The sequence below is a fragment of the Trichoderma asperellum genome, chromosome 7 (assembly GCF_020647865.1).
Source record: "Trichoderma asperellum chromosome 7, complete sequence".
In the NCBI taxonomy this organism is placed as follows: domain Eukaryota; kingdom Fungi; phylum Ascomycota; class Sordariomycetes; order Hypocreales; family Hypocreaceae; genus Trichoderma; species Trichoderma asperellum.
Genome location: NC_089421.1, coordinates 615933 through 639375, shown reverse-complemented (window position 1 = coordinate 639375; position 23443 = coordinate 615933). Strand labels below are relative to the sequence as shown.

Sequence of the window (23443 nt, the reverse complement as noted above, 5' to 3'; positions counted from 1 at the left end):
AATTTGCTTGATGACAAATGAACAGAAAACGAGGTAATGCTCTGCCAGAGCTTAAAATCCAACCAGAGACGGTCCGGCGGCGCCGTTTATTAAGCTCATGGGTATGGAGCTTGCAACTATTAAAAACTCTCGGGACAATTATGTCAGCGCTGCCAACTCTGATTGATTCATGCGCCAGCCCGACTCGGTAAAAGCTCGATGACTATAATGGCAATATCTACATATTGACGTAGCCATCACTGTTGGATTCTTCCTCTTGAGTAATATGCTTGTCGCCGATTCGCGGCTTCGCAACTGCAAGTCCCTCACGACCAAGTTGAGACTCTTCCATCTCGATGGCAAGTACACGATTTAAAACTCAGCTGCCCAGATCCCAAACATCCTTCTATTGTGTACATGTACGTCAATATGCGCTTTAACAACACCAACACCAACATCAACACTAAGCATACAGCCGTCATCTTGATGTATTAATGAAACTCGGCTTCCACTCGCCCATACCTCACGCCATCCACCTTGAGCTCAAATCCCAGCCCCGCACTATCCACAATCATCTCCAACGTAAAGTCAAGGTTGTCGAATTCCACGCCTCTAGTCGTGGTTAACCTTGTAAACAAGCTCCTCGGCACCGCGTTTAGATCCGTTGTCAATGTGCATACATTGACCAGATCCCTCGTGTATGCTGCAGGGGGGTCGTCGGCGTCGCACGCAATCAGGTCATCCGTCACGATGAGCGACTGGCCGGGACGAAAGTTGCGAGTATAATGGAACGCAATGGGAGATAGAGGAGAGAGCGATTCACCCTACGTTTTGAGTCAGTTAGATATATATATATATATATATATAATAGAATCCGAAAAGAAAACATCTTTCAAAAACGTACCTTGGCAATGTGCCACTGCATCCGGTCTGACACCATCCAGCGCTCCCACAGTGGTGACCAATATCGCTCGCTCACCGAGTGCTTCTCCTCATCATATACCGTTGCAAATGATGTTCCGTAGTGCATCCTAGATTTTCTAGAAATGACCATGTTGCCCTCCAGACCCCTCAGCACTGCTCCGCGCACAACTGCCGTCCAGGCATACACCGGCTGCATCACCTCGATGGATCCACTGTCCTGCGAAGAGTTTGCAGTCGCATGCGTTGGCCGCTCGCTGTACGGAGGCGGCGCGGCGCTGGAGAAATGTGACTTGAGCCGTCGGTAGAGATAGTTGCTCTGGCCAAATCCACCCACTAATACAATGCCAGATACGATGCCTCCCTTGGCACGGAGGCCGTCCACTTGACCTTGAACTAGATCGCACACCTCTTTGATGACGGGCTCGAAAATGTCCTTGATCTGCTCGGCGCTCATGACCATGAATCCTGAGTCAAGCCCCGCTTCCTCATCATCCGGAAGGCCAGGGAAACTGAAAAAAGTAGGTTAGCAGATAGTCCGGTAAAAAAATATAGCGTGCATGTGAGAAACATACGGAACATTAATCTCCTGATGCTCATCCTCGTTGAAATTGCGCTTGACAAACTCTTCAAAGTACCGCAAGCCCATCTGCCATGTCTTGCCCTTTTTCGTCTTCATCTCGTCGAACCGGGCCTGCCCCAGCCTTGTCCGGACATGCTCCTCAAATCTGTAATTCAAAAAGGCACTTCCACAGAGCCCTCCTGTTCCCACAGCAGATTCCTCGACTCTCAAGGGTTTCAGGGATATAATTTTGTACGCAATCAAGCTGAAATCCTTTAGCAACTTGGTTTACCTATAACGATTGGTAACAGGGGGATAGGTGTGATACTTACTCTACCGTCCCACCGCCCGCGTCGCACACGATGAAATTATCACCAATGCTCAAGTGATTAGGCTGAATCGCCTTGAGCGTATAAACAGCCGCCGCTTCAGGCTCACTGATCATCTGAATCTCAGACCGGCTGCCCATGCCCGCCCGCTCAGCCGCCTGCAGCGTCGTGTTCTTGGCCGCATCGCTCCAAACCGCCGGACAAGTCAGCACAAACTCGACCTTTGTCGATGCCATAAAGGACTCTCCATAACGCCGCGTCAGGGTATCCATGGTGTGCCGGTAAATCTGAGTAAGGTAGTCGCTGACAGCATCCACGACATTCTTGTTGAACTTCTTAAGTTGTGCCGCCGTGTCTAGTGGGCTGACGTAAAAGGGGAGCTTTTGAGAGCGATCAAGGAACAGCTTGATACACCGCAGCCTGGACTCGTCTGGCTTGAACTGGAAACCCCATTTTACAGTGGGCTCAGCGCCTGTTGTGTCGTTGGCAGGGAAGCTGTATGCAATCTCCGTGGGAACTTTGTCCGAGGTGATTCCATTGCCGCCTAGCCACGTCTTGATGATTTCGACGTCATCCGGCGTTGATGTATATACCGCAGCGACACTGAGACGATGTTAGCACAATGATCCAGCGCATTTTCATCATCCTCCCAAAGCAGATAGCAACAAAAAGGACGCCATCTACCCACCCTGAAAACGTCGTGCCAAAGTCCACTCCCACAATCAACCGATCCGTCATCGGCGGCTGCTCCCTCACCGGCTCCCTCACCGGTCCATTAATCGCCTCGGTAGAGCTCGGCGGCGTGTAGCTGGTGAAATAGCTTCTGCTCTCCTGATTCCGCCGACTCGGCGTCGACCGCACCGGCAAACTGAGGTTCTGCATCTCTCTTCAAGAGGCGGCTCAAAACGCCCGCAATATACACTCCCGTGATTTTCAGTCCGTCCTCAATGAACACAGCCAGAACTCATTCCAGGAGTCTTGGCCCCCTCTTCTCTCTCTCTCTCTCTCTCCAACCCTTCCTCCGTCGCTTGCGTGAACCGTATAAGAAAAGAGACCACGTTCAGAAAGTTGCCCAGATGCGATAAAAAAACCAGCAATGCAACCCGCTGATGAGAAAGCCCTGAATAGTCGCCGAGAGAAACAATGGTCCCGGGGGTGTGAGCAGAAGCGCCGGCCCCTGAATTCGCACAAACTTTCGTCTATTCGCACCCCTTATCTTACCGCTAATTCACTGACAAGCCCAGGCAGAAATGTCCCTATCGCTGTCGTCGTCGCCGTCCACATCAAAGACCCCCTCCTCTTTTCTCTTGGTGTTCTCCCTCGAATGCAAGTAAAGGTGAAATATAGCAAGATGAGACCCGCAGCACCTCGAAAAGCCGCTCAAAGCTCTGGCCCCTTCGCGCGACTATCTCATAAAATATCCTTCTTCGTCAAACAGCAAACAATGAGGCGAGAGATGCAAGCGTCTTGGAGAGAAAGGAGCATATAAAAGGCCAAATGTGCCCTGGTCGTCTCAAGATTATCCTGTTGCCTGGTGTCCTTTTTTTATAACGTCCAAGGCTGCCTTCAGCTCCCTCTAGCGGTGTTTTCCCCAATGTATAGCGCTGGGCTGCCCCGAGTTTGCCTTGGAGGGGCTTAGCGCGATCACGTGACCACCGATCATATGCTTCTTTTCCCTTCTTTTCTGACATGTACTCTTGTACCTTTCGCCTCAATGCTTATGCCTGTAATTCACTGTATTGCAGCTTCAAAGCGTATTGCACACGTTAGAATTATAATTTGCAATATCTATAACTGGCATCTCTCACAAGCCATATCCAAAACACACCATTGCAAATGATATCATGTACCGATGCTCTAAAGAACAAGCAAATAAATGGTTGACGTGGCAGTGCATATCAAACCAAGCAATAGACCAGGTTCCCGCAAGGCTCCCAGATTTCGCCTGTGGATCTTCCCGTCGGCACACCTCACTCATCTCATATCAGGTAGGATAAAGAATCGTTCGTTCCCTCGCGTAAGCTAGGCACCGACAAAACAGAGCAGTCGAATCGCCGTCCCTCGTTATTCGCCTACTACTGGGTCTACCGAGGTACGAATAAACAAAATAAAAAAGGGAGTGATGAGGGCGAGTTCGCATCTCCGCCGAATACGCTTACATGGTGTCCACTTGCAACCCTTACAAACCAACTACGGGCGCACACATACCGCTTAGGCATCAAAGATACAGCCACAGCGTCAATTAGCGGAATCCGGAGATTTCTTCATATACGATACATCATATCGCTTTGGCTCCCTCCTCATCATTACGTGGTTGCTCTGCATTTCAAACAGATGTTCAACTATAGAATCACTCAATAGAAACATAATAAGTCGAATAAATGTATATGTAGAAAGAAATTATGGAACAAGATAGAAAGTTTGATAAATTATGCTTCATTGCTTTTTAACAAATTGTGTGGAGTGTAGAGCAGGACCAGGTTCACATCAAATAAAAACTCCAGTTTCCAATGAGTATAGCAACAAGAAATAAATGCACCTATATTGCTTCAGCCACAAACCTGGGGGATCTTTTGTCTGCAAAAAAGTTGGTAAAACGACCGTAAAGAAGAGATATACTATAGATATATATATAATGTATTCCAACCACAACAAAAATAGGAAAAATAACGCCACAGACTCCAGTCCCTAATCTTCAGTCTTTCTTCTTCTCATTCTTCTTCTCGTCTTCTCCCCCTCCTACTTGGTATAAAAGAAAAGAAAGGAAAAACGATGTTGACAAAGGAAATAATATAATATGGTGTACTATATGAGGTATGTTGATTCAAGCAAGGCGAGAGCCATGCTCGCCCCTCTTTCATTTTTTTTTTCAGTCTATAATGGGGTATTTCGGGTGTTATGAGAGCGCGCTCAAATATTTCAAATGTTGAAAGAAGCAAAAAATCCAAAAGGCATAATAAATAATCCGAAGGCTGCCTCGAGCTGCGGCTTCGAGTTATAATGTCGAAAACCTTCCCGAGGGTGATATATCGTGTGTAGATGGATGTATGTAGGTTGAGTATGTGTTTGTGCCAGCCGAAATACGCAGAATAAACCAAAAGAACTTGATACCCCAATCAAAAATATCGAAAAATAAAAAAAATCAAATGATATGATGGTCGACCCGGCGACTCAAGATCCAAGGAGTGAGAGAAAATGTGTCGCACACCAACACCAAAACACCATTTATCATGCGAAGAAAAAAAAAATAGTACACGCCATATTAAATAAAAAAAAAACCCAACTTTTTTTTGTTGCCTCGCCACTGAACATGAACATGTCCGAGAGAAGAAAAAAACAAAAGAGACCCCCTCCATCGCTCGACAAATATATTATTAATGGGATCTCTTAGATGCGGTTTCCAGCAGCCCAAATGCTTGCGGAAGCCGTAGCACTCCACTCACCACCCTCGTATGGGGGAGTGGGCCACTTGTACTGGTTTGAGGTTTTCTTGCTGAGATCAAGAGGTTTCGGTGCCATGGCCTCAGCGCCGTCTGCGTAGAGCAGTTGGTTGCTGTTGGCAGATGGCGATGGACTAGGATATGGCTGAGAGCTGGACAGGCCCAGGTTGCTCGCAGACTGCCGCAGCGGCTTCGTGTTGTTTTCTAAGCGCTTCATTGCTCGCTGAGTCGCTGTAAGAGCCTCATCGAGGAGTTCGTCTTCCTCGGCTGGCGTCTCGTACTGCTGAACATCGTGAACCGCTTGGGCACGTCGAGTACGGCTCGAGATGGGACCATTCCGGGCAGCGCCAATCAGGTTGTCGACAGATCTGGGCTGTTGATACGGCAGCGAATGGTGGCGCTTAAGCTTTCCGGCTGCCGCAAGCTGATGTGAGGGGGGAACGGGAGCTCGGGGCTCAGCGCCCTGGACATCGTGTAGGGCTTTATCCAAGGACTCATATCCTCCTTCGGCCTTTGGGACGACGCTCACTTGCTGGTCAACAAGCATAGATGATCTATTGCTGTTCCAAGGGCTGCATCCCACTTGCGCTTCCATGTCGTCGTATGCTGGCGAAACAGGAGTCTGGTGGCGGCCAGAGAAGCGTCTTGCTCGCTTCCGAAGGTGCGAGAAGAAGCTCTCCTTGTGAGCGCTAGGGGGCGAGGCAAGGCCCGTCTGTCCGTTTAGAGCGCGTTCGGCCTGAGCGCGATGCAGCTCGGTGTAGTTGTTGGTGCTCGAGTTCACGGAGAGCTGTCGGCCAAGCTTCTTGCTCTTGTCTTGGCTCTCAGTGTTGCTGTTGGCACGCGCCGTCACGGCGTCGGACAAGGGCGAAATCGGCTTGATGGAAGGCAGAATTGGCATTGGCGCGGCGCTGGAGAGACCGTTCGCCCAGGTGGTCCGCTTGGACTTGGTAACCTGCTTAGCATTGGCAGTATCGACAGTGCTGGAGGTTTGCACAGGCGACGGCTGGACGGGGGCAACAACCACGGTTTCGGGAATGTCGCTGCGGCCGATGAGAGACTTGCGGAACCAAGAGGGCTTTGAGACGGAGTTTGAAGGAGCCAAGCCCTCTTTGGAGGCGCGGCTTAGATCGGACTGCTTGCGACCCAAAATCTTGGAAGCGGATGACTTGGGCCTTGACGGATCCGTAGCGTCGGCGAAGTACTCGTGGTTCAAAGACTGCGTAGACGTAGGACGGTTCTTGGGATCCCACATCAAGCACCAGGTAACAAAGTGGCTCAGCGCAGGCGGCCACTGAGGAGACTGCAGGATGGTATCCATTGCGTGAGGCGCCATCTTGGGAAAAGAGAAGCCCAGCTTAGAGGCCAGTCTAGTACCTTCGCGCCATTCACCTCCTCCCACGCGGGCACCGGCCTTGTTGTACCAGTTTCCAGGGCTGCCCATGATTTCGCAAACCCTCCACACCTGGTCAACCTCGTTTCCACCAGGGAACAGCGGCTTCAGCGTAGCAATCTCCACGGCCATGGCGCCGACGGCCCAGATATCGACGGGCGCCGAATACTCGCCGGCGCGCAGCAGAACCTCGGGCGCTCGGTACCATCTCGTGGAAACGTAGGTAGTGTACGGGAGCTTGGAGTGAGTCTCACGAGCGAGACCGAAATCAGCCAACTTGACGGTGTAAGTAGGAGGAGTCGAGGGTGGCGTAACCAGGGCAGAGTATCTTCGGAATGAATTTGAGGTGTCCTGGTGAGCTGACGTGGAAACGAGAATGTTCTCGGGCTTGATGTCGCGGTGGAAGAAGTTGTGGGAGTGGATGTGCTCGAGACCCTGCATAATCTGGAACAAGATGCTCTTGACACTTGCATTGTCGAGATATTTGTGGTCTCTGGCCTTCATCAGCTGGTACAGATTGCCCTCCATGTACTCCATGGCAATGTGTAGCTTTTTCGTAAAGGGATCTAGGAAGATGTCGAGGGCGGGAACGAGATGGGGATGAGGAGGAAGGGTTCGGAGAAAGACGACTTCTCGAAGCTCAAGACATGGCGACAGAGACTCAAACGTCTTCTTCATGGACTTGATTGCGACCTGCAGCGAACGTGTTAACCAATGGTCGAGACGGGCATACGATTATTTTCGGTGTCTTACAAGAGTGCCTCGGCGGGCAACAGCTGCGCCTGCCGTTCGGGTTCGAGCGAGAACGACGCTGCCAAAACTTCCGTCTCCAATCTCCTTGATGACCTCGAAGCGGTCTTCGAGCGCCATGGTGCCGTGAGGCTGTTGCCGCAGCGTCATTTCCACGGTGGCCATGTTGCTGTGTGTTTGGATCTGACCAAGACGGGGCTCGTCTCTTGGGATGGCGCTATCAAGAAGTTGCAGAGCAGCTTCAAGCAAGACGCCGAGGGTTGGGAGAGGGGCGGTCAGGAATAAAAAAGGAATAAATTCGACCGATAATAAGTCAACACCTAATGGCCCGCAAGAGATGAGCTCTATCGTAGAGCTGCAGATCGTTTATCGTAGCATTCAGGTAAAGCAAACGGGGGAGAGGCAGATCGAAACTCAGATAGCTAGCTTGCTCGCAGGAGAAACGGGAAAAAGGGTGATTGTGAATGATGCGGTCGAACAGAGCGGTCGGGTTGATGCTTGGAGGAAGGGCGGGTCGCTTACACAGACAAACAAGAGAGGAGAGAAAGAATCAAAAGTGTGAAAATTCCAAAAAAGACGGATGAGAGAAGAGGCCGAAAGGAGGTCAAGCGTAAGGAGTGACTGAGGTGAGGATTGATTTCAAAGTGGATAAGGCTTGGAGGTTATGAAAAAGGGGAGCTCAAGTGTCAACGGCCCAGCCCAGGGGTGGTTGGAGGTACTTTGCGGCACCACCACCGGCCCCTACAATAGAGGCTAGACCCAGCTGATCGCGGACCGCTAATTAGTAGGCAGTTGGGCCTGTCTGTATTTGGGAGCAGAGTCCACTGTACTTTTCTGGACGGTTTTAAGCTTGGCAGCGCGAGCAGGGGATGGCAAGATGAGCAGCAGTAGCGCGAGTAGCAGTACTTGTCGAGATGAGCGATGAGATGAGATGACAGGAAACTGAGATGTGTTGGGACGGCGACCGGGGGGGTTCGTGATTCCGGGCAGAGCGAGAGAGGTGAGCAGCAAGTGAGTGCCGGGACAAGAGCAGCAAAAGCGAGAGTGAGAGCGACAGAATGTAGGGGAAAAGGAGGGTCCCTTTTCGCGGGGGTGATGGCCTTGGGTCGGTCGATATGTATGCATCGAGCGACGCTGGAGAGAGATGCGAGTGGACAGCAGCGCAGAGCCAGGCGACCAGCGCTCTCCAGGCCGTGGGAAAACAGCCAGTCGCAGCAAATCTGCGGGTACGAGCGAGCGAGCGAGCGCAGAGGCAGCGAGAGGCCTGCAGCGAGTCGTATCTTGACTTGAGCGACCGCCGTCAGCCACCGCGCATTTCGATCCAGGACTGGCTGGTGGTTAGCCGGGGGTGGTTTTCGCTGCTGGAGCGCGTGTCGCAGAGGCGAGCCAAAGAATGAGCAGCGGCAGAAACACGCCAACAGGGGGTCGGTCATTCACGGCCCGTGCTTTTGCGCCGTGAAAATGCTGGTGTTGCATGCCATTCAGTGTGATTCTGGTTCACGAGATGTACTGGTACGAGCACGGTGCAGAGCGAGCGAGCAGTGCAGAGGCAGCGCCGTGCAATGGGAATACGAGTAAGCAGAGGCGAGCTCGGCGTGTATCTGTACCTGGCACCGACCGACAGGCTGAAGAGCAGCGGCACCGCGACGATGCTGCAAAAATGGGAAAAAAACGAGTGGTCCAGAAGCCTTCTCTCCCACCCCAGTTCGATTTGACTACTGTATGGGGTGACAAAGGACTGCTGTCTGTAGTGGTAGCGAGCGAGTTGGTCATGCCATGGGGGCTTCGACAAGGTCAGGGAAAAAAAAAATTGAGAGAGACCAGGCAGGGGTTTGGCTCCGCCGTCGCCGCCGTTCGCATGAATGGGTTGAGATTTTGGTGAGGAGGAGAAGAAAAGAGCGTCGTGATTGATCGATTTGAGGGGAGCCCGTGGCGGTACATGCAGGCATTTGCTGGTAGTGGTACCTGGAGCTGCCACAGGACTGTGCGCGCAGAGTGAGATGGGCGCGGGAGCACGCTGCTCGCAAACAGCAGGTACATGTAGCTGCCAGCGCCCACAAGTCACGGTTGGTTTGACCGCACTTTGGCTGGGCTGCAGCAGCTTCGGGTAGCAACAGGCCATTGATTGTGCTGTATTGTACTCCTAACCGCGCCGAGCTCTGCCCTCAAGGTACCTTTCCTAGCTCGTGGTGCTGTGCTACCGCCCGCCACTCCGCCCTCCGCAGCCACGTTCAGGTAGCTTCGTATCTGGGCGTAGTATCTGTACCCGTCGCCGGTAGCCGCCGCGGTAGCCGTGCCTGGCCTAGCGCCAGCCATGCACTAGTCCTCACTCGTCTGGGCTGCAATAGGGACCTCCGTCTCTTAATTTATCAAGTGGGCCGTGGAATCTACCATAGAACTTCTTTTTGTCACGCTCAAATTGGGCAATTTGCGTAGCGGGCAAGGGATCCTAGATGGAAGGGGAGGCATGCTGGAGCTGGAGAGCATTCATCGGAGATACACAGGCAAGTAGTGGCACTGTAGTTGGATTTGCGTGCTTAGTAACGGAGGCAGCACGGCGCGATTCAAGCACGGTATGCAAAATGCTCGAATAGTGCCAACACGTGCAGGCTCAATGCTGCGATATGCTCCTCCACGGCTTAATCGGGCATACACCGCATGCCCCATGACGGGTGAGAAAACTCTTTGTCTCTGGGTGCAGTACTTTGCAATGCTAGTTAGTCCTGTATGTACCCTTCACCGCAAGAAGGTGAAATGTCACTGCTACCAATACTAGTATAGCACTATCAGATGGCAGCGGTACTATTGCATGCAGCGGCAGTATCGTGAGCGAGCATCGGACAATGCAGACAGATGCAGCATGTACATGCCATGCAGTATCAGACTCGAGGCGCCACACGTCGCGCTGCCAGCACAGCACCGCACCAGTTGGCCGCCCACCCAAGTGTCCCGGGGCACGTTTTGCAGCGCTCCTATTCGAGGATATTCTGGATCTATAATGGGCCAGTCAGAAAGTGCCGGGGCCCGCGGCCAGTTGATACTGGAGCGTGTCGGCTGGAATACGGAGTACTGATACACGGCGTAATGAGAAGGGTACTTTACCCGCTGACACATTTTGTGCCGCGGAATGAGGTATAATGGCCTATTCTGTGCGTATGGAGTACCCCGCCCAGCACCAATCTCTTTTCATTTCGGCTGCTTCACAATTTGCTTTTTCCTCTCACTATTTGTTTTTTTTTCCCAACTGTTTTAATCACTTTCCAACTGCTGCATAAGCGAAGGCGTTCACACGCGACGTCGGCTGCAACGCCAAAAGGGTCCCTCCCCACTGCGGCTAGTCTGCTATGAGCAGCGAATATAAGATTTCTAGCTTCCTTGGGATTAGGACGCTTGGATTGGGGGCATCTGCCATGTTTCTTTCAATTCCCGTCACAGAAAAGTACCCCGAAGCTACCGAGTCTGCGCTGTAAATTTTGAATTTTGACGGTGCTAGATGGCGCTTCTGGTTGGCCGCTATTCGGAGGAGCGAGATTTGGTGATTTCGATCTGCCCCAGAGCGGTCCTTGATCTTATTTACTCTGTTTATTCTTAGAATCTATAGTGGCATACTACGGAGCACTAATATCATTGCTATATTAGCTCTGCCATGACTGGTTCTAATTAATCTGCAGAGCCAGCTGTGAATAGCAGCGGCGGTAATAATCTTTGTCAGCGCTTTTGAAGCCTCACGGCTGGGCTTAATCTTACAGTGCGATTGGGCTCCCTCAAGACATCCACCATTACTGTATCAGGCCCTACAGGCAGGCCTAGTCTGTTTGCGAGTCCAACTGTGGCAGGGATGCGCAGGAACAGCTAAGCTTGCCCAGGCTTCCAGCCATCCGGATCGCGACGGCTCGCTGCCGCGGCGTGTTCTTTGACAGCCATCACATCACACTTGATGCTAGGCAGCGTCCTTTTGTTTTGTTTTTTTTTTCTTGCGTGTTTTTCTGTTTCTTTTTGCCTCCTTGTACTTGTAGAAATACATTGGCCGCATGAAACGCCACTGACATATGCACGGAGACATGAGCGTTTTTTTTTTCTTCGTTCGCATGAAATATGCTAGGCAGAAAGCCTACGAGCATAAGGTAGCTTTACAAGTATTGACAAATGCTGCTACGAATCGCATTACGCGGCGGATCCAGCGTGTATGCATGTACACCTGGTTATCCTGACAGATTCTGCCTCCACAACAGAAAATCACTGCTGCCTCCAGTCACAGCCTTCCATTACAGATACTGGGAGAAGCTATCCAAAGAAAGGGGCCGGTTTCTTGCAGCTTCAATCAGTAAAATGCCGCCAAAAGAAATGCAGGGAGGCTCACACACGATACTAATCGAGAACAAACTGGCCGAGAGGGTGGCGGCTATCAGAAACAAACAGGCGACTCATGCAACGTCAAGTGTGGTGGCGTCACCCGTTCCAGCCTGTTGGCCGCTGCTGCGCCGAGACGAATTACAGCATGTGCCGTACATGTACATGTATGCACGGTACCTTACCTGTCAGGCTGCAGTAGAGTGTCTCGGGCATGTGAAGGCAGAGATTGGATGCTGCTGCGATGCTACGGTATCAGAAACGGTCGTTTTGCGGACTGTTGCCCATATTTTTTGCGGGTTCATGCTGCCTTCTTCTTGACGTCTTCCCGATGAGCTCCACCCGGATGGATAGAATTCCAGTTGCATAGCCTTCGGCCAGAGCCGGACTGCCTGTTTGATGTGTTTTATCATGAGCTCGTTACGGAGTAGTATTCATACGCTTTAGGTCTTGCATGCGCCGCCAATATCTCGCCACTAGTAAGTTGAAGTCGTACTCACTAGTACTTCGTAGGTAGTAGACTCAAGCGATATACACATGTAGCCGATCTATGCAAGATCCAATAGCACTCGATGCCAAATCCATACCCGTGCTGGACTCGAAGTCGTTGACACCAAAGTATTGGTAGCAGCTGAAAACTCCAGCCCTGGCAGCGTATGCAAGGGGAGACAAACCAAACCAGGCCAGACCCTTGCCCATGATACCGTCCATGCGGAACTGCTAGCAGTGCATCCGGACTGCAGGCAAGCGGCTGCTGCACCTCTAGTAGACGTTTGTCTTATTTGACCGCCGTCCATCATCCCCGGCAGCCAATTTTCCTTTTTATTTTCCCCACGGCAAGAAATGAGAAAGCCATCATCGAACAGCCCCTCATGTTTATGCTGGCACTTGGGAAAATGCAAGAAAGAAAGGGAGCATGTGAGGAGGAACAAACCTGAACTGTCAGTGCAAAAGAGGCTCCAGGAACGACCCCACAGGACGTCTCAGCTGCACGTCAGGCCCGGCGAGCATCCAGGCTGACAAGACATACCACAATTGCACAACAAAGGTGCTATAATAGGTAGTAATGTTCATGCTACCAAGTACTACGAGTAGTAGTAATACGAATGCTCCTTTGCTTTTTCCAGAGGGAAAACCGGTGCGTCTACTAGTGTTGATCGATTGACAGCAAGGGATATAGGATAGCTAGGACATACGCCGCCATCCTTTGTGTACCTGAAATGGTGGCGACTTTCTTTGAGATGGTGGAGTGGAGCTGGCTGGCTCAGGAGCAGCCTCACCAGCCTGACGAGAGAGAAGCAGCAGCTTTGGCTTGGTGCCACTGCCGGGAGGGCTAAGTTTAAGTATCCTCCCATCGGTTACTGGACGGATCGATTCTCTCGTTGATGGTACATTCTCATATTGAGTAACCAGCAATAGCAAGGTCCAGAACCACCAGCAGTGCCTAGCATATACCCGTATCGGTGACACAAGCACGCGTACCAGCAGCATCTTGGCTTCCATCGAACTCTCCAAGAGCAGCACCGTTGGACAGACGTCGGGCGCCGCGCTGCGTTTGACTCTGCTACGCTGCCTGCCAATTCGTCATTTTGCCGTAGCGGCAGGTCCCAGGTCAGCGTGGCGATAGTGAACCTCGTCTCTCATGCTCGTAGCTCATAGCAATGGGGGCGACGCGGGAATCCGGAACGGCCAGCCGACCTGGAACACGGGATTTACTCCCCATCCATCCCCAGCAGTCATTCTAGCCAACTTCCAACGGCAGCCCCTATCCGATTCCAGGCTCCGTCGCAGATCTGATGGCCTGTGGCCTGTGGCCTGAGCATTGGGTGGTGCGAAAAGAAAATGGCCAATTGCTAGGCCCATCCCGTTTCTTCATGTTTCAAGGCCATCTTCGCTCAGCGGGAAGGATTGGCGTGTCGCACACAAAAGTCCTTGTATATACGAGTGTTATCGCACGATGCACGTGTGAATCAATCTCGGTATCGGGGATATAACCACGTTCGCGTGCCTGTAAATTGTTCACGAGACCAGTCGACAGGTTTTAGCTGAACCTTGTCTCGAGGAGCCCTGGCTCTTTTGCGGAAATATCTGTACGACATACATGCACCCCAGCGAAACAGGCCCATGGCACTTTGTAAAATTGGTTAAACCACCCGTTGCAGCGGCGCTGGGGACGTGCTCTGGGCATAATCGTGCATAAAGAAGGTTCCGTAGGCGCGGAGACTCCGTCTTACAAGTATGTGAGTTGAGATCAGCGTCAAGGTCCGGAAGAGACTGTGCCGATCACCGAGGGCATCACGTACAGACAACATAAAAACACTTGAAGAACAGGTTCTCTCTGCATCGCGAAAGCGGTCAACTTTTCTGCCCGGCCAGTTGCTGGTTGAGTACATGTAGTTTTTAAGCTCAGGTTAGCGGCTGGGTCGAGGTCCCGATGTTTGATTGCGTTCTCCATTGCATGCATGAAAATCAATCCTTTGTGAACTTTTTGTCGTAATTCGTCTTGTCTATGGAGGAAAATTATATATACAATCCTTTTCTTCCTACTGCCGTCCCATGCTTTGCAGCCGTGCCTCCCCTTCAGCACATGAATGAGGATATTCGCCTCGCTTCTCCTAGTCGAACGTGAGAATATACCTTCGTCGCTGATTTTCATTCCAGACTTTGGGAGACTTATATCCCATCATACCCTGGCATAAATAGCACCCTTGGTTAATTGACCACGATGGTGGGCGAAGGGCGAGCCCCATCTCGTTCTCTCCGCCCAAAAAGCTGTCATCGGACCTCATTTGTTCCATCGCTCTTGAACGAGCCCTCCATAGAAGTTCTGCTCCATCAAAATTACCACCTGAATTTCCCTGAAGCTCGGTTAGCGCTTCCACCTCCTTTCTATGGAGTGCTTGGAAAGCTTGCATTGCCGGTGTGATATAGTGTCGAAGTCTGATGTCGCGTGCTTTTCTGGTTATAGCAGACACCGCCGTTAAGTCACCCCATGCAGTCTCGTTTGCACCGAAGACAAGGCGGGATAGGTCGAGTGTTCCTGCAATGAAGATCATCGTGGGCCGTCCACAATTGTCGTTAGAAGTGACTCTCTTTATACCAGGAGGCAGTTGAGGCAGTGACAAATACGCTTGCTTTTGCAGAGATACTGATATAATTAGTACATAAACCTCCTCAGAAGTATCCCCAGATGACGGAACTTACAGAAGGTACGCGGTATCTGGTCAGTTGAGGCGGAGGATAATTTCTCCATACATATCATCTGGTAGAGTAGCTGGTATGGACAAGCTGTCGGAACCATGTCACCTGTTGACGGAGCATTCCAGCTAACTTCCCAACCTGCTTCGTCTAATACGCGGCGTATGAAATGTAAGAATCGGGAAAAAGAGACTCTTGCATCTGCCAGGCCTGAACCAATTGAGCGATGGGGCTCAATGGCTCGTGAAGCGGGCGTGCAAGCGTAAGCTTGGAATTCACTCTCCATCTTGATTAGAGAATCCAAAATAAGAACTTCTGAATAATAACATAGACTGCGAAGGAACTCGTTGCTTGCTGCGGTATGTCTTTTGTGATAACCCATTGCCTCAAACATAGCGATATCTTCGTTCAAAGCGATGATTGCGCGGTGGATGACGTCGATGGGCTTGGCCAAAGTCCCCTGAATGTCCACATAGCTCTTTGGGGGGGAATACAAGTTGGGGCTTCACAGCCGGGAACTCTCTCACAAGCTCTGGTGGTGCCATTTTATTAAAAAAGTCAAAATAGACCTGCAGGCTTGTGGTGTAAACTTTGACAAAGGCTAGGTGAGTTGGCTTGGTATAGACGTTGTTGGATAAAGCTGGAGACTTTGGGGATCGTATAGGAATTGTAAATATCAAAAGGGAGGGACGGCCACTCGAGCAGTTTGCGTTAAATGGATAAATCTGCTCTACACCACGTGGCCCCTTTTCACTTTTTTTTTACTTCAACACAAAAATAACTTGAGTGTCTATGTTGAAGTAAGTCACTGCCTCTGTTGATTGCCACGTGGCTCTCCTTTAATTTTGTGCAACAACAGTTAATCGAACATTCGCGTTGGGGTGAATCACTGCCTCTGTTCAACATTACGTGATCCCATTTTGACTTTTCCACAACAAAAGTAAATCGAATATTACGAGGCCCTCCCTTCACATTTCCACAGTAAAAGTGAATATAACCCGCTCCTTTTACTTCTGGATACTAAATTCTTTCTCTATCTCTCCATCCTCTTTTCCCTCTATCTGGATAGAGCTTCGTATGCTATTTTGCTCTCCTCCCAAGTACTATCATGGAGCCCGCAGACCGCAATTCTCGTTGGGACGAGATTCATGAAGAGTTGAATAGTCGCCGCCTTAACGGTGCAGACCACATGAGAGCTCTCGACGAGATGATCCCAGATATAGAAGAGCTGCGAGCATTCTGCGAATACCAACACAACATTTTTCTGCAAGAGAATTGTCCGCATTTAGCCAATCCTTCTGGTATCTTAACGCCGGCTCGATTTATTGAAATCGCAGATTCAATCAACTTTCTGAATCCGACGGAACGCAAAGAACTCCTGCCTGGACTGAAGTGGGATGTTCGGCCCTGGATACCCCTTGGCTATGAGAATACGACTCTATACCGCTTGCTTCCCTCTTTATACAGCTTAGAACCACAGAAAGCTGGATATCCTGACACAGATCTTGAAGTCATGGAGGCTGCATTTCTCGGCGTGAATACCACAGTGCAGCCCCGTGAGCCATCTCTGCCGCTTAACCGCCGCGCCCTTAATTTATCAGAGCAGTCTACCAAGTCAGCAGAGTCAGATGACGCAGAGGCCCCGGGATTTGTTTTCCACGAGCTCGGCGAGCTGCAGTGTTTAGAATGCGAGACTGCTGAGGAGATGCCGACAACATTGGAGGAAGGCGACGATCGTGACGAAGACTGGGAACAGACTGGCTTTTCTGTTGTAGCCCGACTTAATGTTTCTGGACATATCAACGGGGTTTATGTCATATATAACATGAAACCACACGATGAATACACTCGCAAGCGGGAGCAAATTACACACAGCAATTGGGGTATCCCGCCCAGCTCACCTGGAGAGCAATTCTCATGCGCACGGATTGGCAACAATATGCGAGACTTCGATTTTAAGAACAAGCTGATATGGAATGACCAAATCCAGCATCCGGTCGAGTTAGTGTGGGTAGTGAAATCGCCAATGGGAGGTGTGAGGCGTGTAACGGTGGACAGTAATTACCAGATGCACATGTAGTGTAGTTTGACACTTTGGTCGGAGCGGATCCTGATCTTGGCCAGTTTGATGGCTTCAACGGCCCCGAATACCTCAACATTCCAGATTTTTGCCTCTGGGAGGGAGCCCCAGGCTGTTGTAGCGTTTGTTTTGCTGCTCAATTAGTGGAACGTTACTCGACTCCATTCTCGCGGAGAAGGAAATGTAGGTGGATTTATCTACCAAGGCATATATATAGAACGTAGTACATATATGTACATGTATTCAGTTGTAAAATATAAATAAGATATTACTTGAATTTGTTGCCCGGTGAATGGAGTTGTGTGTGTGCAGCTCTAAAAATATATCCAAATGAACGCCTGTCCTACTTTAGATGAAAATGATAGCGTGTCTCTGCACCACATACAGCAGTATAGCCTCTTGATTCGGCCCAAATTCTCCTCTGTTCATTTCGGCTTCTTGCAGATCGGCACGGGAAAATAGCAGGTTCTCGTGCCTTGCAAGGTGGATGCCTGAATTTGCCGGTCCTATTGTCGAACAAAGAAAAGAGGAACAATAGAAAGAGCGCCCCTGGCAGATTTTGGCACCTGCCGTGATTTAGAGTAGATCACATGCAGATATAAACCCTTTTCATCTTTCTTCCCTCTCTCTATCTTTCTCTTTCTCTAAATTCTCGCTCTTTCACCATCCACTCTTTTCCTCTTTGGCGCTTCCATACATCAGCACACGCTGTTCCAGCTACCGATATTGCTTGCGTTCTTGAGCTATGGCGAGCAAGAAAGCAAACTCCAAGTTCAACTTGTAAGTTTCATGAGTTGATCGCCCTATTTCCTGTCTTTGATTGCCTTGGCCTGTGATCTTCCACTACCACAGTTTTGTCTCGCCACAGCAGCTGGTGGACTCAACTCGCTGTTACTTGGCCAAACTGCAAAAAAATAAATCAACTGACTAGTTCTAGGGCGACGCAACCAAGCATCCCAGTCAAGTACGAGCGAATTTCTACTCTCTAAGCTGTCATTTGTTCCATCATCAACTAACTCTAGCTGATACTAGATATCGATGCAAGGTTGGCGGAGAGTGGAAGCCTCTTGATGCATTTTCCAAGAACCAACAGAGGTTCATTCAGTTCCAGATAGACCGTCGACATCCCATCGATGCAGCAAACTCGGGAATGACATGCAAAGAGCACACGTCTGGCCAACGCACGGAGATGACTTGTGAGTTGTGCGGACTCGTCAAGCCCTTGAGTGAGTTCAGTGGCAATAGCAAGAGGCATGAGAGTGCTGTAGGTCTTCTTCCTTATACTGCGATGAACTAGCTCTAATTGACCATTTTGAAGCATTGTAAAAGATGCACAGCATGGATGGAGACCCAGGAGCCAGAAGTTGTACCTGCACCGCTCGAGACAGGCCACATCTCTGTCGAGGAGGAGCGTGGAGAAATGTGGCCAGCTTCTTTCGTTGACGACACCGATTTCTTTTCCGACGATCTCTTGCCCCAGGTATGTATTTACACAGCTTCAATATCACGGCACACGGATATGCTAACTGCAGAATAGGCTCCAGTCACTGGTCTATCGTCTCTTGGCTTGGGAGACATTGATCCTTCTCTTCTTGATATCTCCTCCATCCTCAGTAGCCGTCTGGCTCATTCTGCCTCTGGAGCGGTTGCTAAACCAGGACCAAAATACATCTCGCCCCACTTGAAAGTCAAGATGGCCAAATCAGAGACCACATTCATATCTCCAGTCGAGAAACCAAAAGATGCAGACACGAGCAGCCAGGCTTCGCTCCGGAAGCAGCTGCCCCCGCATCTTCGTGGCATCATGATGCAGCAATCGACGCCTTCTCAGCATGCTAATGCTTCTGACTACGCACCCAGCGAAAGCGACTTCAACCCAAGCAGCATTTCCACGGCTACGACAGCGAGAGAGATGAAGGATGCCAGCAAACCACGTCGTGTATCTTTCAACGCTTGGGATCCGACAGGAGTGCCGCACCGAAACGTAAAGTCACTCACAGCAAGCTCTATTGTAGACAGCTCGAGCAAAGCCCCTAGCGACGCGGGAGAAGGACAAACCTCCTCGGCGAATTTTGGAGTCTCCGGTAGAAACAACTGGGTGAAATCTAAGGATGTAAGTATCTGTCCCTTGTTTTGTATTTATCTTTTGTTTCATCGAAACTCGATGCTAAGGAAATTCTCCAGATGCGAATGACCCAAACGGAACTACGCCAAGCTGGAACGAGCCACCACCTCGCAGCGCGACAAGTTGGTCCGGTGAAGCATCGCCCGGAGCAGCATAACTTTGACGACTTTTGTGAGCCAGATGACGACGACGACGACTAGGACTCAGGATTAAGGAAAGGCATATTTGCCTGAGACAATTTTGCCTTTTTGCTTTTTAATCATAATAATTGATAGCACCCAGCAGTGAAGCGGGATACCAAGGAGATTCACAGATATGAGATGATGGCCTTCGATTTAGTCTAAAATGGACGATGATGCTACGGATGATATATTTGTACATCTTTTTCCATCCTAATTGTAGCGTCCGAAGCTAGTGAAATCTGCAACAGAAGTAGTTTTCGTCGCGGGTTGAAAAAGCACCTACTCGTAGGACATGGCCAACGCCAACGCGACTTAGTCTTCATCGCCAAGATATGCTCATACATTGTAAATCATCCATTGTAATTTTACACCTTTGTATAGCCCCCCTCAAAAAACCCACTCCATCATGGATCCTATTTTTCCCTCCTTCTCCCCCTTCTCCTTGTCGTAACCTGCGTTCTGAATCAATGAAATTGCTTGACGTGTTAGATGTACCTTGCTTTGGCTGGGCTATTCGAGCCGAAACAAGAGTGAACAACTTGACACGGGATAAAATAAAAAATAAAATTAAGAAAATAAACATCATAACATTGGTTTCTTTTCGGTTGTCCTGTCCTGTGCTGCCCTATTCTTTCCTATCCTATCCTATCCTATTCAAGTATATATATTCAAGTAGTATTTCGTTACATGGTTGACTTCCTTCCTTTGGTTTTGGGTGGAAGAGATGGTATAAGATTGATTCGAAATAACTTTGACAGCTGCCTTTTTTATGATAGGCGAGTAGTTATACATTTGTGAGTGTGTGTGTGTGTGTGTGCTTGCGTGCGCGTTGCTTGTAGGACTGCTCCTAGCTAGATAAAACGGTGTGTGCTCGGTCTACAATGCTTGTGTGAAAATGCAATGCAGGCTTTGGGGGTAGAATGAATATCTTCTACTTCCCACGTTGTTGAAGCGTTTCGCATTGAGTGTACGTTAGTGTTTGTGTGTGTATGTGTGAGCGTGAGTGTGCGTAAGGGAGAGAGAGAGATGACGATGCCTGGTATCATCATTATCCCCACACTTGGGTTTTATTTATTTTTTTTAATTCCAATCTTATAGCTGCTTATCGTCCTTGTTGAGAAAGCTGCTTGGAGGCGCATTCACCACCGCCTCAGCGTCCCCCACCTGTCGACGCTCAGTCACTTCGCGCGAGCTGCTCTTGAGCCTGCTGCGAATGCTGAGCGCCGAGGAGGTTCTAGCGTGGGCGGTGCTTAATTGCTATTGGAGAGGTTCTGACGATGAGGATAGGCGGTTAAGGTGGAGGTAGACGTCGGTGCCGTAACTAAGATTGGGGAAAAAAAGGGGAGATAGGTTAGTATACGCATTTATTTTCTCAAAACTAGCGGTGAAGAGGACCTGCATGTCATGCAGGTCATAGGATCATAGGACCAGTGGCGGAACTTACCCTTCCATGCTGATGAGTTTTAAATCGCCGCCAAAGTACCGGGCATATAGTCGTGAGATGGGCAAGCCGTATCCGAAGCCCGCCATGGGGGCCTTGAAGTCGCTCTTGTCGAAATCTGGATCGAGATTGGGTGTGCGGTCGACGGTGGTGTACATGTAGGTCCATACGAGGGGAATGGCGCTTCTTGCAATGCCGCCGCCTTCGTCGGAGATCTTGATGGTGATGTCTTCTTTACCTTCGGCAACAATGACCTTGGTGACGGGGAACTCTTGCTTGTCCATGCCGTGGGTCTCGACAACGGCGCGCAGGGAGTTCTTGAGGGTCTCGAAGAGCATGTGCGACAGATGGCCGGGGACGTACATGAAGTCTAGGTTGGGGTTGCATACCAACTGGATCCGCGGGGCTTCGAACAGGCCATAGTGGTCCTCGCAGACGAAGCGGGCGTTCTCAATGGCCTCCTGCGCGAGCTCCTTGACGTTGGTCTTGGTGCAGATGACGCCGACGTAGGTGGGGTCGCGGTGGTGGCTCTGGTCGGTCAGGGCAATGTGCTGGCCGATGAGCATGCGGATGCCGATGCGGGACATGTAGAAGCGGTCGAGGAAGGACTGGATGTTGGAGTCGATTTGCATGCGCTGGCGGCGGCGCTTGTACTCCAGGATGCCCTGGGCCATTGTAGTGACGACGCTGTCGTGCCGCCTCTTGATCTTGTGCAGACACTGGGCAAACTTTTGGTTGTAGAGCTGCAGCTCGGGCGGCCAGTCGCCGTTGTCGTCAACGGTCGCAAAGTATCTCCGCGCAACGGATCGGGCCTTTCCATGGCCGTTTCCATTGCCATTGGAGTGGCCGTTACCATTGGCATTCAGGTGGAGGTTTCCCCAGCCCGAGGCCTCGCCCTCGTCAATGGATGGATTCGGCGTTGATTCGGACAGCTGTGCAAAGCCGCGCGAGCCATATTTGGCCGGCTTCATGAGTCGTTCCTTTGTTTCCTTGGCGAGCTTCGGTCGAGGCAGCTGGGTGATTTCCTGTTCGGAGGGGAATCGGACTGCAATTAGCCTCGGCACAGCAAAAGCAAGACATTACACGTTGCGCAGACGTACCTCGAAGGATTGGGCATACCAGTCCTTGACCTTTTGCACCGACGGCATGTCGTTGAGCCCGTCGGGCAGGGTTTCCAACTCCTCGACGCGATGCGCCAGGCGGATGGGCAGCTCCTCGGCAAGAAACTGTGAGGCGCGGAAGAGGGTTCCTGAGGCGATGATGTCAGCACGGCTGAAGGTTGAAGCGGCGCAACGACTCAATCAGGGCAATGGATCAGGCATCGCGAAGGAGAGAGAGGACAACGCACCTGTGGACGGCTTATCGCCAAACTGCACCATCTGGCGCAGACTCACGCCGGTTGCTGGAAACCTGGCATAGTGGCGGATGGTGTCCATCAGGGTTTCGGACGCCCGCCATGACATGATGGGCGCTGGCGGGGGAGCAGCGGCGCGCGCGCGTTCCCCCGGAGATGGAAGAGAGAATTGGATGTTTCAGAGGACAGCGGATGCAGAGGGACACGCCGTAGGCAGGTGGTGTCGAGATGCGCAATCAATGTGAGCCGAGCGTGAAGAGGGAGAGTAGCAAGGAGTGCGTAGTAGAGGAAGAGGTTTGTGAGGGCGAGACAAGATGAGGGGCTGCGTTTAGAGAGGGATTGCAGGGCAGGCCGAGGTGAAGCTGCTGCTGCGGTGGCACTGCTGGAGGAAGCGTAAGACGCGGCGCATAAGAAAATGGACAATTCCAGCAAACACGCAGATGGCAGCGTGTCTTTGTCTCTGGCTTGAAAGCCTCGTCTGACTCTTAAGTTGTGGCGACGAGCGATTGCGGCCCCGCGGAAGCTACTAAGGTTAAAGCAGTAGCTGGGCGGTAGCCGAGGATGTGCGGGACAAGGCCGGAGGGATCGTGCGCTGCTGCTGGCTGGGCCGGGGAGGGGGGAGAGCTGATGCGTGCGATTATGTATATAAGGTGGGCATGTGCAATGGACGATATTTACAGCATGTAGGCATATATATACGCACACACATATATATAAAGTTGCAAAGAAAAAAAGGAAAAATTTCATAAATAGCAACAGCACAAGGAGGAGAGAGCGAGGTTGGAAAAAGGAGACGCAGTGGTGCAGATGGAAGAGACTTCCTTGCACGAGGCTACAGGTGACAGCGGCTACCACCACAATGAGTGACGTCGAGGTTGGCGGTCGTCGGTCATGCGAGCCGTTTCGTGCCCCCAGAGACAGGCCTACCAGGCACTGAAAGCTGACACTAGCGGTGCGCCGTGGCGGTCCCAGCGGCTAATGCAGGTGGAGCCCCGGCGGGCACAGTGGCCAAGAGCCCCCAAGGACCGTGCTGGAATATTCATTTGAAAAGCCTGCCACTTCTCGTCCAAGATCACTTGATCCCATCAGCCAATGCCGTCCGTCTTGTTGACCGCCAACTCGGGCTGGATCGTATCGCCATCGCATCTCGGCTCGTCTCATCCAGATCCCCTTCTCTTGGCCTCTTGGGCCCCCTTTTTGAACTTGCTACGATACTGCTAGTACTACTACTAGTATTTTGGTACCTGCTGGCACTAGCATTGTCTGGCAGTGCTTGTATAGGACAAGCCCTGGCGATGGCTTTTGTGAAAGCATAGATTGATGGCTGCTTGCGTGCATTTCC

The 23443-nt window shown here is 50.9% G+C and overlaps 9 protein-coding genes across 9 annotated transcripts; 4 read left to right on the top strand and 5 right to left on the bottom strand.

The window, feature by feature from the left end:
• Nucleotides 1-131: 131 nt before the first annotated feature.
• On the bottom strand, nt 132-3339 carry TrAFT101_010977 (uncharacterized protein). The gene is made up of 5 exons (XM_024901005.2): nt 2480-3339; nt 1795-2394; nt 1476-1727; nt 884-1412; nt 132-803 (listed from the first exon to the last, which is right to left on the bottom strand). Exons 1-5 carry the CDS (start codon nt 2671-2673, stop codon nt 471-473), a joined length of 1908 nt encoding a protein of 635 aa, XP_024756922.2. The 5' UTR covers nt 2674-3339; the 3' UTR covers nt 132-470.
• Nucleotides 3340-3578: 239 nt separating this feature from the next.
• On the top strand, nt 3579-4286 carry TrAFT101_010976 (uncharacterized protein; the record flags this gene model as incomplete). The annotated part of the gene is made up of 3 exons (XM_066129114.1): nt 3579-3779; nt 3838-3883; nt 4261-4286. Exons 1-3 carry the CDS (start codon nt 3636-3638, stop codon nt 4284-4286), a joined length of 216 nt encoding a protein of 71 aa, XP_065985244.1. The 5' UTR covers nt 3579-3635.
• An 892-nt stretch (nt 4287-5178) lies between these two features.
• Nucleotides 5179-7536, bottom strand: TrAFT101_010975 (uncharacterized protein; the record flags this gene model as incomplete). The annotated part of the gene is made up of 2 exons (XM_024900987.2): nt 5179-7314; nt 7375-7536. 2 exons carry the CDS (start codon nt 7534-7536, stop codon nt 5179-5181), a joined length of 2298 nt encoding a protein of 765 aa, XP_024756920.2.
• A 612-nt stretch (nt 7537-8148) lies between these two features.
• Nucleotides 8149-8496, bottom strand: TrAFT101_010974 (uncharacterized protein; the record flags this gene model as incomplete). Its single annotated transcript, XM_066129113.1, has 1 exon — nt 8149-8496. One exon carries the CDS (start codon nt 8494-8496, stop codon nt 8149-8151), a length of 348 nt encoding a protein of 115 aa, XP_065985243.1.
• Nucleotides 8497-14336: 5840 nt separating this feature from the next.
• TrAFT101_010973 (uncharacterized protein) lies at nt 14337-15464 on the bottom strand (the record flags this gene model as incomplete). Its single annotated transcript, XM_066129112.1, has 3 exons — nt 14337-14869; nt 14926-15379; nt 15447-15464. The coding sequence occupies 3 exons, from the start codon at nt 15462-15464 to the stop codon at nt 14337-14339; spliced, it is 1005 nt and encodes a 334-aa protein (XP_065985242.1).
• A 563-nt stretch (nt 15465-16027) lies between these two features.
• TrAFT101_010972 (uncharacterized protein) lies at nt 16028-16999 on the top strand (the record flags this gene model as incomplete). The annotated part of the gene is made up of 1 exon (XM_024906997.2): nt 16028-16999. The coding sequence occupies one exon, from the start codon at nt 16028-16030 to the stop codon at nt 16997-16999; it is 972 nt and encodes a 323-aa protein (XP_024756915.2).
• A 745-nt stretch (nt 17000-17744) lies between these two features.
• TrAFT101_010971 (uncharacterized protein) lies at nt 17745-19324 on the top strand (the record flags this gene model as incomplete). Its single annotated transcript, XM_066129111.1, has 6 exons — nt 17745-17779; nt 17937-17963; nt 18032-18263; nt 18318-18479; nt 18537-19112; nt 19184-19324. 6 exons carry the CDS (start codon nt 17745-17747, stop codon nt 19322-19324), a joined length of 1173 nt encoding a protein of 390 aa, XP_065985241.1.
• A 129-nt stretch (nt 19325-19453) lies between these two features.
• On the bottom strand, nt 19454-22884 carry TrAFT101_010969 (uncharacterized protein). Its single transcript, XM_024903788.2, has 4 exons — nt 22096-22884; nt 21848-21996; nt 20751-21772; nt 19454-20627 (listed from the first exon to the last, which is right to left on the bottom strand). The coding sequence occupies exons 1-4, from the start codon at nt 22208-22210 to the stop codon at nt 20564-20566; spliced, it is 1350 nt and encodes a 449-aa protein (XP_024756913.1). The 5' UTR covers nt 22211-22884; the 3' UTR covers nt 19454-20563.
• On the top strand, nt 19639-20560 carry TrAFT101_010970 (uncharacterized protein; the record flags this gene model as incomplete). The annotated part of the gene is made up of 2 exons (XM_066129110.1): nt 19639-19665; nt 20405-20560. The coding sequence occupies 2 exons, from the start codon at nt 19639-19641 to the stop codon at nt 20558-20560; spliced, it is 183 nt and encodes a 60-aa protein (XP_065985240.1).
• Nucleotides 22885-23443: the final 559 nt, after the last annotated feature.

Bases quoted from the DNA above. Each gene is read 5' to 3' on its own strand.
- TrAFT101_010969 (XM_024903788.2), bottom strand. From the start codon at position 22,210: ATGTCATGGCGGGCGTCCGAAACCCTGATGGACACCATCCGCCACTAT. The intron at 21,997-22,095 runs GTGCGTTGTCCT...TCATCGCCTCAG, and splicing joins TGGCGATAAGCCGTCCACAG to GAACCCTCTTCCGCGCCTCA. The intron at 21,773-21,847 runs GTACGTCTGCGC...CCCTCCGAACAG, and splicing joins GGTATGCCCAATCCTTCGAG to GAAATCACCCAGCTGCCTCG.
- TrAFT101_010977 (XM_024901005.2), bottom strand. From the start codon at position 2,673: ATGCAGAACCTCAGTTTGCCGGTGCGGTCGACGCCGAGTCGGCGGAAT. The intron at 2,395-2,479 runs GTGGGTAGATGG...ACATCGTCTCAG, and splicing joins TTTGGCACGACGTTTTCAGG to TGTCGCTGCGGTATATACAT. The intron at 804-883 runs GTACGTTTTTGA...CTCAAAACGTAG, and splicing joins TGCAGTGGCACATTGCCAAG to GGTGAATCGCTCTCTCCTCT.